The sequence below is a fragment of the Corvus moneduloides genome, chromosome 7 (assembly GCF_009650955.1).
Source record: "Corvus moneduloides isolate bCorMon1 chromosome 7, bCorMon1.pri, whole genome shotgun sequence".
Taxonomy (NCBI): domain Eukaryota; kingdom Metazoa; phylum Chordata; class Aves; order Passeriformes; family Corvidae; genus Corvus; species Corvus moneduloides.
Genome location: NC_045482.1, coordinates 30,728,520 through 30,742,906, shown reverse-complemented (window position 1 = coordinate 30,742,906; position 14,387 = coordinate 30,728,520). Strand labels below are relative to the sequence as shown.

The following is a 14,387-nucleotide window of genomic DNA, read 5'->3' as shown; positions in this document are numbered from 1 at the left end:
TCTGCCCGCCGGCATGGCCCGGCCGTGGGGAAGAGGAGTGGGGAGGGAACCGTGAAGAAAGGGATCTACGAAAATTCCCCGACAGCTGTCGGGCTCGGCGGGCGGTCCCGGGCCCGCAGCCCCCCGTCAGGAGCAACCGGAGCCGAAGCAGGCAAGGCCTCCCTGCCGCCGAGTAGGCCGAAAGCTCCTCTCCCGCCGCAGCCTTTCACCGGAACGGGGGGATTCCCCCCAGTTCGGCAGCGGCTGTCGGCGAGGAGAAAGACGGGGCCCGGTGGGGAGAGGGACAGAGCCCAGCGGGATGCTCCCGGGCTGGGCCGGCGGGGGTGGAGGGCGAGGGGAGTGAATCGCTGAGCCCCGGCACCTTGCAGCGGGGTGCCGGCGCCTCCGACCGCCGCAGCCCGCTCGTCCCCGGAACCGGGAGAAGTAGTCGGGGCCGGCGGGCAGCTACGAGCACAACAAAGAGAGCGGCCGAGCCGAGCCATTCTCCACTCGCCCTTCTCCCCTCCGGGTTGCAGCGAGCAGGGAGTGTCGGGGAGGACATGCAGATATGATCCTTTACCCGAAGAAAGGGGAGGAAAGGAAATGAAGGCGCAAGTGCAGAACGCCGGGCGCACGGTGGCCCTGGGAATCGGCAGCACAACACCCGCGGCCGGGCCGGGAGCGAGGCCGTGCCGTCTGACAGCTCTATCACCCCATCAATCACCCCAGTCAATCAAAGAGGCTTTTCTGAGTTTGAAGTCGTTGGACGTGTTAATAACGGGGGATGGAGACGGCTCGGCCGCACTGACGGCCGGCGGGGAGCACCAGGCCGGGCAGTGCGGAGCGGGCCGGGGTCGGGCAGCGCCGCCTTCCCCGCACACCGGAGCGGCCCCGGGCAGGCATAGGGGAGCCCATCCCGGCCCCGCGCCGCGCCGCGCTGGCTGATCCCTGGCTGCTGGCTGGAGGTGTCATGGGGGAACCCCATCTCCTCATCCTCCGCTTCTTTCAAAAAAAAAAAAAAAAAAAAGGCAATTAAAACCGGAAAGTAACGGTGATAAACAAAGGGGTGCCTGGGGGCACCTGGGGAATGTAAAGAGGTAGAAGGGGCGACAAAACAGGGCCAGGAGGGCCGAGCCAGCGGCTCCCACGGGGACGACCTCGGGCAGAGGCACGTCCCCTCCCCGGAGCTGGGCCCCAAACGGCAGCAGGGAGCACCAGCTCCGGCGGCAATGCGCGGCCTAAGGGCCTGCCTGGCTCGCTGCAGAGGCCCCGGTAAACAGCCCCTCCGCCACCTTCCTAGAAAGCCCTTTTTCCTTCGCCTCCAAGAAAACACTACCTCCTCCCCCCGCACCGCCAGCAGCCGCTCAACATGTGGCTCGGATCTTTCCCCCGCGCTCCTCCAGCAGCACCCAGGAAAAAAAATAAAATAAGGGGAGAGAAAAGCCTCAGAACAAGGGAGCAGCCAACCCCGCTGCCTTTTTCTCGCAACACTCTCATCCCGCGCCGCCGCGCTGCGGAACACCCGGGGCTGCGGCAGGCGGGGCGGGCGGGGGGCGCGGGAAGGGGTCGCTCCCGCCGGCTCTCCGCATCGAAACGCTGCCGAATCGGGGCCCGGCGTCACATTCAAATTTGGGAGACTCGGAGGAGGAAGGAGGGGTGGTGGCGGTGGGGGGAACGCGTTTCCTCTCTCCCCGGGTGACCCAGGCCGCCCTCCCCCCACGCCTCCCCACGCGAGGTCCTCAACAAGCCGGGAGCCAAAGCCAAGGGGGGAAGAGGGAAAGGGGGGGGGGGGGGGGGGGAACCTTGTCACGATTTAACAGCTCCCAGATGCGCCGCGGTTCCTTACCCGAGGACGGTCTGTCTGAATACCTAGTGCAGTAGACCCAGGCAGGCCACACCAGCGGCTGTTGCGAGTCGGGCTTTATAACAGGTCCTCCATTATTAGAGCCCATGAGGAGGATGGCGGGGCTGCCGTGCTCCCCGTACTTCGCCGGGTGAGTCTCGCCCCCATCGGTCGGGGGCTTGGCCGCCCCCGACGCCGCCGCCGCCGCTGCCGCCGCGGCGGGACTGGCTTTGGCGGCGGCGGCGGGCGGCGGCGGCGGCGCGGAGCCGTCGGGACGGCAGTTCGAGTCCGGGCACAGGAGGGCGGGCGGGTTGGGCGGCCGGGCCAGCAGCGGGTTGACGTTTTCTCTACCTGAGCTCTGCCCCCGGTCTCCGTCCCGCTCCCGGCTGCCTCCTCCTCCTCCGCCGCCGGCCGGCGCGGACGGCTCCTTCTTGCAGCCGAAGTCCGGCCTCAGGATGTTGTCGATGAAAAAGTTGGTGGTGCGGTGGGGCGGCGGCGGCGGGGGCGGCGGCGGGGGCGGCGGGTGGCGGCGGCGGGGCAGGGGCAGGGGGCAGGGCGCGGCGGGGGAGGCGGGCGCGGGGCTGGGGGACACGGGCACGCTCTCGCCATCGCTGCCGCTGCCGCTGCTCGCCGGGCCGGGCGCCGCGTCTCGGTGGCCGTGCCCTTCCGGCGGCTCTTCCATGCTCAGTCCCCGCCACGGAGATCGCTGCCTCTTTTCCCCCCCACCCACCCACTTTACGCCCACCCCACTTTGACGGTGGGTGGCGGGGTGGAAAAGGGGGAGGAAAAATTTAAAAAAAAAAAAAAAAGGAAAAAAGAAAAAAAAAAGAAGAAGAAGAAAAAAAAGAAAAATATTAAAATCCACTTGTTGGGCTGGAGCTGAGATTTTTTTTTTCTCTCCCTCTCACGGATAGATCCAAAACCTGAGAGATACTCGAGGGCTTCTCTCCCCCTTCTCCCGATCAGCTTATATTTCCACCACCAAAAGAAAAAAAAAAAAAAAAAAAAAAAAACCTAAAAAAAAATCAAACCCAAAAAGGTGTGCGGCAGCACCACGGCCCCCCCTAAAAAACCCTCCCCCCAAAAACCCGTCACGATCTGCCCATCTCCCCGCTGCCGCCGCCGCGGCGGCTCCGGGCTGCCCCGCTGTCACGCTCCGCTCTGCCCACGCCGCGGGCTGCCGGAGCCCGTCCCCGCCAGCCCGGTGCTGCGCCGCCCGCGCCCGCTTAGGGATCTTTTTTTAATTCTTTTTTTTTTTTTTCCCCTTTTAAAAAAAAAAAAAAAAAAAAAAAAGGCCAAATCTCTGACAGCGCCGGTCCGTGCACCAAACTCTCCCTAAAAAATCCCTCAGCCACACTTTTTTCACTCGCACCGGAAGCACGTGAGGTGGCCCCGCACGTGGGGGCGGCCAATGGCGCGGCGCCGCCGCCGCTGACACCCCGCACCGCGCCCAATGGGCGCCCGCCGGGCCGCCGCCATAAATACCGCGTGGGGACCGGACGGGGCGGACGGCACCGGGCGGGACGGGGAGGGCGGCGGCAGCGGCAGCGGCTCCTCCGCCGCGACGGGGCGGAGGCACCGCGCCGCGCCCACGTGCGTGAACCGGCGCCCGACCCCCCCCCGACCCCCTACTAGCCCCGTAAATAACAACTTCCAGCCACGCCGTGTCCCCCACGGGTGGCGGGGAATTGGGCATCGGCCGCTTTCCTGTTACCCCAGCAATAATAAACACCCCCTCCCCCAAATCCGTGCGCTTTTCCCCCTCTTTTTCCTTTTTGTTTTCTATTCTCCCGCGGCGGCGTTGGGCAGAGCGGCGAGATGGCGAGCCGGGTGAAGGCTCCCCGGAATCGAACCTTTTGGTTTTGAGGAATAAAAAACTACAGTAATAATAATAACAATAAATAGCAGTAAAGGCAGGAGGCACTGCCGGGGCGAGTTGGTCTTACGGCCGAAGCCTCTCTCTGGTTTGTTCCTTTGCTGGGTTTGGGGTTTTTTTGGAATATGAAGCAGATCAGCTCCAGCTAACAGCTGAACTCGTACCATGTTTCTTCGTCTGCTTTTTGATGTTTGCTTGTTTGGTTGGTTGGTTTCGGTTTGTTGCTTTTTTTTTTTTTTTTTTTTTTTTCCCCATGGTATTCTTGTTTGGTTTTGTTTTTGGGGTTTATTTTGCTCGGCAGGGAACGAGCACTTCGGGACGTGTGCTGAGGCAGACGGGAAATTTAAGGATTTTACGGGCTGGGAAGAAAAAGCCACTTTTCCAGGATTGATGCAGCTGTCTAAAAATTAATTTACAGAAAATAAATAAAAATACCCTGGTCACAGTTCTGGTTTTGCTGGACTGCTGGGGCCTCAGCCAAGCGCCACAAGGAGGGCGGCTCTGCCGCAGCCGGTGCCTGCTACCCCGGCCCCAGGCGCTCCCGGCCGCGGAGGGCCGAGTCGCCGCGGGGAAGGGCAGTGTTGGTGCTGACACGGAGGGGCATTGGAGATAGGGGTCCCACGTCACCCCACATTTTACGCAGCGGAGAACGGGCGGGCTGGGTGCCCGGAGCAGCGGTGCTTCCCGGCCGGCCGCAGGCACCTGCTCCGGCTGGAGCCGCTCTCCTGCCCGCGGCCGTTTCCCGGGGCTGCGGGAAGGGCAATTCCGGGCGTTTCCTCTTTCTGACGTAACCGAAACCCCCCCATTTACCCCCTCCCCAAAACGGCGGCCAGGTAGCGGTGGGTCCGGGGAGGCCGCGGGGCCCCGCGCAACGCTCCGCGCCTCTCCGCGGGGCCGGGCCACATCACGTGCCGCCGCCTATGTACCCTGTATGTGCACGGGTGCTGGCCCAAAACACACCTATAGCTCTGTGTGTGTGTGTCTGTATCTCGGCGGTTCCTTGCGGGCTGAGCTGCGGTGCCAGCAGCAGCGAGGCTCCCCCGCCTCGCCCCGCCGTGCTGCGCCGGCTGGGTGCTTTTCCCTCCTCGGGAGCAGCCCCCGGGAAGCGGCTTGGCCCGTGGCTCCGCTTTCAGGAGGCGACCGGCACCGGGAATCGAAGGAGACATCTCTGGGTGTCCGTCAGCTGCTCCCCGGGTGCCCGGGAGGCGTGTGTGTGCCCGCACCTCCGAGGCACGTTCGGTTATTTTCTGTACCGGAGAAACATTACCGAATTGTTACCTCCAGCCACACAATAATCCCCTAAAATAATAGCTGGCAGAACACAATCAGCCCAGGAATCAAGAGCTTCATCCGCAATTAAATGAATGTTAAACTCCCCCTGCATTCACAATATCATATCATTTACTCGCACCGAAATTGGGTTTATTTATATTTAAGTTAGCAAAATTGAAATCTTTATCCCAAAAGCGAGCGTGGGTACTTAATTAAATTCTAATTAGGACACTATCAATATCCCATTTAGCCACGTAGCCTTTGTGAGCCGCGGTCCCTTTCAGAGCTGTAAATGGGGGCTCGCTGCCTTATCTCTCCTGCAAGAGACGCCTTGAGAAGGGCTGCAAAAGATAATTTATAGGTTTTAATTACTCTTCATTCCGCCTGATCAGCTTGGCGTTCATCACAGGACGGCGAATAAAACCTGGTCAAAAGCACTGTCACTATTCCCTGGCAAGACGCTTAATCAAAGTAAGCAGGGCCATATTACACGCTGCGAGCTTCTTCACGTAATTTCCCAGCTGCTGATAAAGCTAGTTGAATAATGCTGCAGTCCTTCGGAGACACCATTTACAGAAATGACTTTATTGACGGCTTAACGTCGGTAATTCATTTTACCTTTCATGTATTGGGAGCCCGGATTTGTTACAGTAATAGGATGATAAATGTCCTGGCGGCCCTATAGCTTTTATTATTGAATACAATACACACACCCATCCTTAAATGTTCCAAAATTGGGTAACAAAAGGGAGAGAGAGAGAAATCGAAGCCTTTAACTATTTAATTTGCCTTCCTGAGCACGCGCGGGGGGGAAGTGTGTGTAAGTGCGTGTGTGTGTGTGTGTGTGTGTGTACGTGTGTGTGTAGGGAGGGGAATTATTTCATCTGGAGTCCTCCCTTCTTCTAGAAACTGTTCTGGATTGTAAAAGCTTCTCTATAAATTGAGTAGGTTTGTGTACGGAGGGGGTGGGGGATCGGCTGGATGAATGAGGAGGGGTTAAAGGAAAAGACGATGTATATTTCCAGGCTGAATATTTTTTCCATCGCGACCCTTCCTATCTAAATAGATAAATATTACTCCCCGGCTCGCAGGTAGTTACAGTAATCGGGGTAATATGTCTATACACGGTGGCTTAAGGACGGAAGCCTACAAAAAAATCCCTTCTTACGAAAAAGTTCCCTCTGTAACTTGTGGGTGCCGCTGGGTTTCGGGGCGCCCGTCGCGGGGCCCGGCCCTGCGGAGCCCCGCGCATGCTGCTGTCCCGGGGGGGCCGGTCCCGCGGAGCCGCCGGCGCGGCCAGAGGGGCCGGGGCACCGAGGGTTCCCCCGAAAATGCTGCGGGGCCGGGGCCGTCCTGCCGCTCTCCTGCCCCTCGGAAGTGCCGCGGTGCCGTCTGAGTCTCTTGCAGGTTGGTGTCCCCACCGGCTCTCGGCTCTGGGGCTTGGGTCAGCCATCCCGGCATGGGGCGGGAGAACATCCAGTCCGGGCGGCGGAGAGCGGCCGAGGGGTGGCGGAGCCGGGGAGCCGGGCTGGGACGCCCGGTGCCCGCCGTCGGGCTGTGCGGAGGGCGGCAGCATTGCTCCCGCCGCACGACTCCAGCCCGCGGCGCCCGCAGCCTCTTCGAAAACCGGGAGAAATAATTTCTCCGATTTCGTTGAACTTGCTTTTTTTTGCTGGTGGTTTTTTTTTTTCTTTTCTTCTTTTTTTCTTTTTTCTTCTTTTTGAGGAAGGCCGCCAAAGGAAGGAAGTTTTCAAATTGAAAAGAAAAATAAAGTTAAAATTAGATCAAAAATCCTTTGCATTTTTTTTTCTCGGCGCCCTTATAGGAAGGAGGAAGTATAGAAACGTGGTTAATATACGCTGTGGTAATCCTATTTCTACGTCTAGATCAGATCTCATTGGGGCTTTTGCTGAAGGACATAAATGAGTTGTTCTAATACAATAGATTTCATCCTTCCTACAGGGACTGGCTGACCAGAGGTTTTGTTAAAAGTGAATACGAATAGATTTCTGCTACAAGTGCAGCATTATTATTATGAGCTGTAAGGTCAGACTATACATTCCGGGTCCCCAAAGCCTATAGACCCTGGGAAAAGCGCGGGATATACCACGTCATTGTACCTGACAGTCTCTTCAATAGACTAATTCAATTATCGCTTGGGGATTCAGTCTTCATTGAAAGCAATAATAGCGGTGTAATTCGTTGGTAAATAGGTATTGGAGGCAGCTCCGCTCGAAACTTTTTTCGAGGCACAAGTTTATATCTCTGGGAGTCAAAATCTCTCCTGGTAGCAACGCGAGGAGTGAGGATAGAGGAAGGGATGTTTTTTATGAAGAGGAGGGCCGGGCTGCGGGGAGAGCTCGGCGCGGCCGGCCGGAGCCGCAGCCCCGCACCCCGGCCCGGGCGGGCAGCGCGGCCGCCCCGCTCCCCCGAGAAGTTCCCGGGGCGCCGGGGATGTTGTGCTCTGGTGTTCTGGTGTAGAGTTATGAATCAATTACCATCCAGGACCACCCCCACCCAAACCCGGCTCTCAAGTCACGGGGAACTGTAGCAAAGATTTAATTTTATTTACTTCATTGTCTGTCCCCCGTTCCCAAGTGGGACGGAGAGCAGAAGTTTCTGAGGGGAGAAGAGAAAACTATCTTTCTTATTGTTAGCGGTATTATTGGTTTGTTTCTTTTCCTACAAGGGAAAAAAAAAAAAAAAAGAAAGAAAGAAAAGATAAAACAGGAAAGAAAAAGGGAAAATTAAAGTGAAGATAAAGAAGAGTTGATCAGGAAAAGGGAGAAAACCAGACAAAAAATACAAAAATAAGGACAAATTTTAAAAAAGGAAATTAAAAGAGAAGGAAAGAAGGCAAGAAAGAAGGCAAGAAAGAGGCAAGAAAGAAAGAAAGAAAGAAACCTGAAAATGTAGAAAAAATAGGAAGGTGCATAAAAAAAACAGGGAAAGAAAAGAAGTAAGAGGGGGGAAAAGAAAAGAAAACAAAAGAAAACAAAGAGAAAAGAAAAGGAAATAAAAGAGGCGAAAATAAGAGAAGATAAAAGAAAAAAGAAAAGAAGAGAAAAGGTAAGAGAACCGAAAAGAGAAGAGAAGGAAAAGAAAAGAAAAGAAAAGAAAAGAAAAGAAAAGAAAAGAAAAGAAAAGAAAAGAAAAGAGAAAAGAAAAGAAAAGAAAAGAAAAGAGAAAAGGAAAGAAAAGAAAGGAAAAGAAAGAGGAAAGGAAAAGAAAGGAAAGGAAAAAAAAGAGAAAAGGAAAGAAAAGAAAGAGAAAAGAAAAGAAAAGAAAAAATAAAAGAAAAAAGGAGAAAAACACAAGAGCTCGCTGCTTTCCAGTGGCCTGGCTGCAAACCCCTTCCCATTTGCTTCCCAAGCCCCCTCCCGCCTCCCACTCACATCTGCAGCCCACCCTACCTCGCTACGAGCAGCACAAGTCACCTGGATCGGCTGTCTTAAAAAGGTCCCAGCTCCCGGAGATGTTCCTCTCTAGCTGGCCGAGGGAGGATCCGAGGAGGGCAGCGGCATCCTGTCGCCCGGCGAGCAGCTCCGGCGGCTGCCTCCGGCCCCAGCTGCTCCCTGGCAATCTGGTTTAAGTTACAGTGGATATTTCTGAGCGCTGCTTTACTCCACTTCGGGACAGATACCCCTGTCCCTTCGCTAAAGACGTTACCAATAGGGGCTGAAAGCTCCGTGGAGGGTTTGGGGTCCGCACGAGCCTCTGCTCTGCTGGGCCGGTCCCGGTCTCGGTCCCGGTCCCGCCGTGCTCCTCGTCACCGGCACACCCGGTCGGACTGGCTCGGACCCGTTTACATTTTAAAATATGTTTTCAATTTCCTCCAGCTCTTCCCACCTATGTCTCGCCCTGCTTCTCTCTCGGCTTCGGGAGCCGTGGAGCCCAGGGAAGAGTCGGGAAAACTTTCGCCGCCCGACCCCGCGGGAGGCGGCGGAACCGGAGCCGGGGCCGGGGCGGCTCCGCGGAGCTCTGGCGGGCGGAGGGGATGTCCTTGCCCGGGTAAGGGGGGACTCCCTGCCCGGCCAGGGTGCCGGAGCCCCGCTTTGGGAACAACACCCCCGAGACTCTTCCCAACTCGAGTGAGTGCAGGGCTGCCTCTTCGTGGTAGTAAAGCTTTTCCCTTCACCGACTTCGGGATATTTGGGTGACAAAGGGGCACACGCGGGACTGGTGCCCACGCCGCCCACCCGCTGCCCTGCCATGGCTGTAGGGGCAGGGGCTGTCCGCGTCCAGCTCCACGCAGCCCCGCTGTGTCTCCCAGCCCTTCTGCGCTCTCTGCGCGTGTATTTGCCTGCGAGGGTTTGCGGGTGCATTTGTGCAGCTGAACGCGGGTGCAGCGGGCGTGTCGGGGAATATTCCCTCGCACACACGCGTGTGCAAGTGGCTGTAGCTGTTAGCTCAGAGGTTGCACACGGGCACGACCTCCCTCCACCACTACTCGGCGGGTTCCCTTTCTGCCCGAAGGCCGCCCCGAGGGGCTCCTCCTGCCAACCCCGCGCCCGTCCCCTGCCCGGGAGCAAAGGGTCCGTCGCCGTGGAAAGTTTGCCCAACTCCTGGCGTGGAGGAATGGTCCCTCATGGGGTCCTCTCCTCGGCTCTCAGGTGCACACCCCTCTCCAAGCGCCTGCCTGCGGGGATGGCTGGGGTTCTCCTGCAAAGATCTGGTGTTCTATAGGTTTTCTACCCCGAGGTCCAAACGACAGCACCGGTGTCGGGGGACATGAATGTCACCAATTCTCCCCTTCCTGTCGGCAGGCAGCTCAGGGCTCTCTCTGCCAGTGCTTTGGAGGGAGCCGAGACCCATACTCCTCTCCACAATATTTCACTCCCCTTTCTGTCACTTCACACCCCCGCGTCCGGGCCGTGGCTGCGACATGGGCCCCGGACCCGGGAGGCGACACCGGGTGGGAGGGTCCTGGCCTGCCCCGGGCCGGTGTGCAGGCACCGGGAAAGTTGAGAAGGAGAGAAAGGGGAGGTGGAGGGGGAAGAGAATCCTTTGTGTTTTTGTCATCCTTTGTTCCGGAACTAACTTGACCAGTGTGGCTGGGAAGCAGCACCATTTCTATTGGAAAAAGCAGGAGAGAGGGGGGCTCTTTTGATCCTCTTCGGGGAGATGATGTTCGGGGAGGTGGTTGGAGGCGCTGACACTGGCTCTGGACTCTCTCTGCGGAGGCTCACAGCGAAATTTCGTTGAAGGCACTATTTCTGCCTTGCCTGGGAACTTTCGGCTTTAATTATCCGTGTGGCTCCTACGAGCTGGGCTTGCCCCTCTCTGCTCATCCGTTCCCAGGGAGAGAAAACAGTGTGTAGTGCTAAAATGCAGCAAGACAAAATAATCAGCTTTAAAAGTACGTGTTGGCTTGGGGGTGGGAGACAGAGAAAGGGGCAGAGAGTAAAGCAAAATAAGTCTATTGCCTGGAGAAACGATGCAATGTTACTGCTGCCCAGTGGCAGTAACCGGAATTGGGTCATTTTAGGGACAAACGCCGGCAAAATTCAAGTCACGTCCACTTTTGATATAAGGATGTGTCCTCTTTAAAAATTGTTATGCAAAAGACTCTCATACGTGATCTTCTTGCGATAAAAAGCAGCAAGCCAAATATTGGAGCCCGAGTCAATAATGTATGAACAGATTAAGCAACCTTTCTCCCAAGCAATTATTCCAGCAATTGAAAACCTCGCTCGCTCCAAATTTCAATAATAATAATAATAATAACAATAATAGCAAAAGTAAATAAAGCCCAGCGCAAGTGAGATGGTCTCCTGCTCCTTGGCCCTTGCTCGGGAAGAGTGGGTGGAATTTTTTTTTTTCCAGCCGGGAAGGGTAGCCGAGAAGGTGTTTAAACCAGCAGCAGCTTGAAAATCACAACAATTCATAATAATCTACGGATCGCGGGAGTAAACAGGCATATCGCTGGGCCACCGGCCTGCGGGGTTTATTTGTCTTTAAAGCTCGGGGTAAATTAAGTTTCCGGCTGTGTAATTCTAACAAAAGGTGATAGAAAACGCACTGGGGGAGTAATAGATGGTGGCACCGGGGATCAGAGGGGGGAATGGGTTTAATGCTGATTTATGTGCCGAGGGCCGGGGCGCGCCGCCGCCGCCGCAGGAGCAACGCGGGCAGCTCCGCGGGTGCGGGGGCTCCGCGGGGGTGGCCGGGATGAGCGGGGCCCGGGGCACGGCCCGGAGCAGCGGCTTATGGAGGAGCCGCTGCCGGGAGGCGGCTTGTCCCGGCACTCGCCGGGAGGGAGACTGCTGCCCTGTGTGGGGAGGGACACGCGTCCCTCGTGGCCGAGATCGCCAGGAGATCACGAGGGGAAAATAAATTCAGCTGCAGGAGGAGGGCCAGGGGGTCTGGCAGCAGGGAGACGGGGGCGGAAGGCAGAGATCTGAGATGGGTTTCCGCGAGCATCCTTGTGGCTAAAGTCGCTGCAAAACTTGGAGAGAGAATTTCCCCAGTTCTACACTTCACGTCCCCTGCCCGCACTGGCGGCCCCGCAGCAGGCAGTTTGCATTTGCAAGCCTCTCTCTGGCTCCACCACAAAAACCTGCCCTCGTCTACACCGGTTCCGATCTTGGTCTTGAATTTGGTCGATGGTGCAGTGGCAATAACCAGCCATTCGTTTCGGTTGCAAAAGCAGAGAGCAAGTCAAAAGCAAGGAAATTGAACTTTCTGGAGACAGGCTGGTGTAGACTGGGGTTTCCACCCTTTAGGAGAAACCATGACCAGGTTTCAAGTGAGGGATGGGACTTGGGACCCATTTGGAGGCTGTGTGAGAGGAAGATGAAAATATTATTTGGGAACGATTCCTCACGGTGCATCTGAGCAAAGAGGTTGTGTGGGAGGACCGAGATGTTGTAGCACCCAGCCCCATTGACCTGCTACAACTGAGACCCTTTTCCAAAATATGCCAGAGTACAATAGAAATACTCGCTAGCCTGGCACTTCACCTGCACACCCAGCCCTGCAGCCAAATCCCACGTCCCTCTCCAGACAGCAGCCTTACATTCCTGAGCTAGACAAATGATGAAAAAGTTCCAGTTACCGTCTAATGAAAGGCCTCCATCTCCCTTCCCCCAGAGGTTTCCGATGCACATATAATTAGCTCTCAATATTTCATGAATATGGGGTTTTACTAATTCCTTTTCACTCAGGAGATTTCGCATTCACCGTTTTACCCTCTCTGTCATTTTGCACAAAGCCGTGGCTGTGGGAAGGGTGGTTGCGGGTTGGGGTGGGTTCTTTGAGCTGGATACACAACATCCTTCAGTCGCCTGAGGCCTCAGCCCAGACATCATGGGAGACACAGATCTCAAATGAAGGACCACAGGGTTTTTTTTAATGCAGGAAATTAAATGTGCTGTGGGATTTTGGTCCTTTGGGGCAAGCATTTTTTTCCATGGGTAGCAATTCAGGAACAGGTCTTCTGCTTCTGAGTTACAGCATGTTTTGGAGAGAAATTGGTACTTTCTGACCAAAAAAAGCAGTCATCTCAGACAAACCAGGAGGCAGAAGTCAAGCTAAATGTCATCAAGAAATGTCCCACTAAATCTTAGTGATCTTCCACAATAACAGCTTCAAATTGTCTGAATACTACACAATTGTATTAGTAAGGACAAATCCAAGTTCCCACTCTGTAAAATGAAAGGGAAGACTTTGCCAGCATCATCTTTAGTTCTTTTTCTTCTAATCATGCCAGAGATATTGACTACATCTCATTTTTCTCATCCTGCTCTATCCAAATGTATGTGCCTCGAGTAAAGTGATGTAATGATAGTACAGTCCTGGGGGACTGTTTTCCTGAACACACGGCAAGAACAAAGTTTGGTCCTACAGTTAAAGCAGATTTAGACTAATGGACTTTTCACCACATCCTTCAATGCTAAATACTGGCATTTGCAATGTAGTGGGTGAGTTTCTGTAAAGGCAACCCCCAACCAGAAACAGCTCATTAAAAATCCCATTATCCCCATAACTAGCTTATTATTAGTTTAAATGACTGTCTTACGATTTGTAAGAGGGAAAACAAATCCTAAAACAAATGATACTTATAATCACTGAGCCTGGTGGGCAATGGATTTTATTTGCCACACATTTTTAGTTGGATGTTAAAGAGGTTTTCCAGTTTACAGTAATTGCTGTCTCTCTATGTGGTCCATTGAAGGATAGCTTTGTTTTCTCGCATTAAACTTTGTGAGTCACTAGTTACTGTGCTTTGCCTATTTCTTAATAACAACTTTACACTTATATGGGCCTTTTCCACCCTGCAATTCTCTAGCTGTTTACTAGGAAGCCAAGAGGAGCTGGTGAAAGGGAGAGGAGTTCCCTGAGTGACTGACATGGATGCAGGATCAGAACCTGCAGGCACTCTGCTGAGCTCTGAGTCACGTTCAACAGGATTTTTCCCTGTGTCAGAGACAGAGAGTTCATTCCCATAATGTCTATCTGTGGGTGTGGCGCAGTGGGATTTTTTCTGTACTCATCAATCCCCAGGGGTGATGGTGCAGGTAGTGAAACTCCACAGGAGTTGGCAGGTTTGGAGGTTATAAACCCAGGCCAACGCTGCCTACAGGAAACATCTCAGAAGCTGAAAGTGTCTCCTTTGGCTCTCTGGGGAGCGACCTGCATCAGAAGCAGGACCCTAAGGGAGAATAGGATTATTCATCACTGCTCCGGGCTGAGACAGCCTGTGCTGAGATCCCATCAGCTGCAAGGGATCCAAAGCCCTGCAGACACTGCTCTGGTGTGCAAGAACACGCGGCAGAAGGGCTTCCAGAGAGGACTGCCCCCATATTTCACTGTTTTCTGCTGCACTGTGATTATTCTTTAATCTGGTTTCCAATGTGCACTCTTTGCTGTTTGTCCCATGACTTCAGAAGTCAGTACAGTTTTTGGTCCAACGGTGATTTACAGATCCACAGTTCTCATCCATGCGTTCAAGAGGTACCATGTGTACAACCTTATGGGCCAAATTCTCACCTGGAGTAAAGTGTTGTGGAGAGGGACCTTCATAGAGCTGGGCTGTCCCTGCCCCACTGCTCCCAGTACAGGTTCAGAGCAGCACACATCCCCGGGCTCAGGACTCACTGCAGATGGAAACAGCCCAGCCCCTTTCCCGGGGTTATTAATGCCTCTTTTTTTGTCCAACTGCTGGCTTCCAGAGACATCTTGTGGCTCTCACCAGCTATCACAGCTGAGCTGCTCCACATCCCAGCACACTGCTCTTCCTGCGGGGTTGAACAGCCAAAAACCGTTTCCCAGGCTGCTTGCTGTTTGCACCCTGTGTGAGGTTTATCTTTCTTTTAGCCCTTGATGTGTATTTTCAACATTGTGTGACTGCTTCTCACATACAGCTCAGTCTAGGCTACAGGTGTAAGCACCAGTGTTGAAGGAGAGAAAATCTCT

The 14,387-nt window shown here is 54.8% G+C and overlaps 1 protein-coding gene across 4 annotated transcripts in view; it reads right to left on the bottom strand.

Annotated features, from left to right (window-relative positions):
• The window catches only part of EN1 (engrailed homeobox 1), a 48,517-nt gene extending 45,849 nt beyond the window's left edge, over positions 1 to 2,668 (bottom strand). For all 4 annotated transcript variants that reach the window (XR_004241380.1, XR_004241379.1, XM_032115190.1 and 1 more), the window contains exon 1: positions 1,826 to 2,668. Coding sequence is in view for 2 of the 4 variants with exons in the window: in XM_032115190.1 (XP_031971081.1) it covers positions 1,826 to 2,504 (679 nt within the window). In the remaining 2 variants the exon portion in view is untranslated. The remainder of the gene's footprint in view (positions 1 to 1,825) is intronic.
• Positions 2,669 to 14,387: the final 11,719 nt, after the last annotated feature.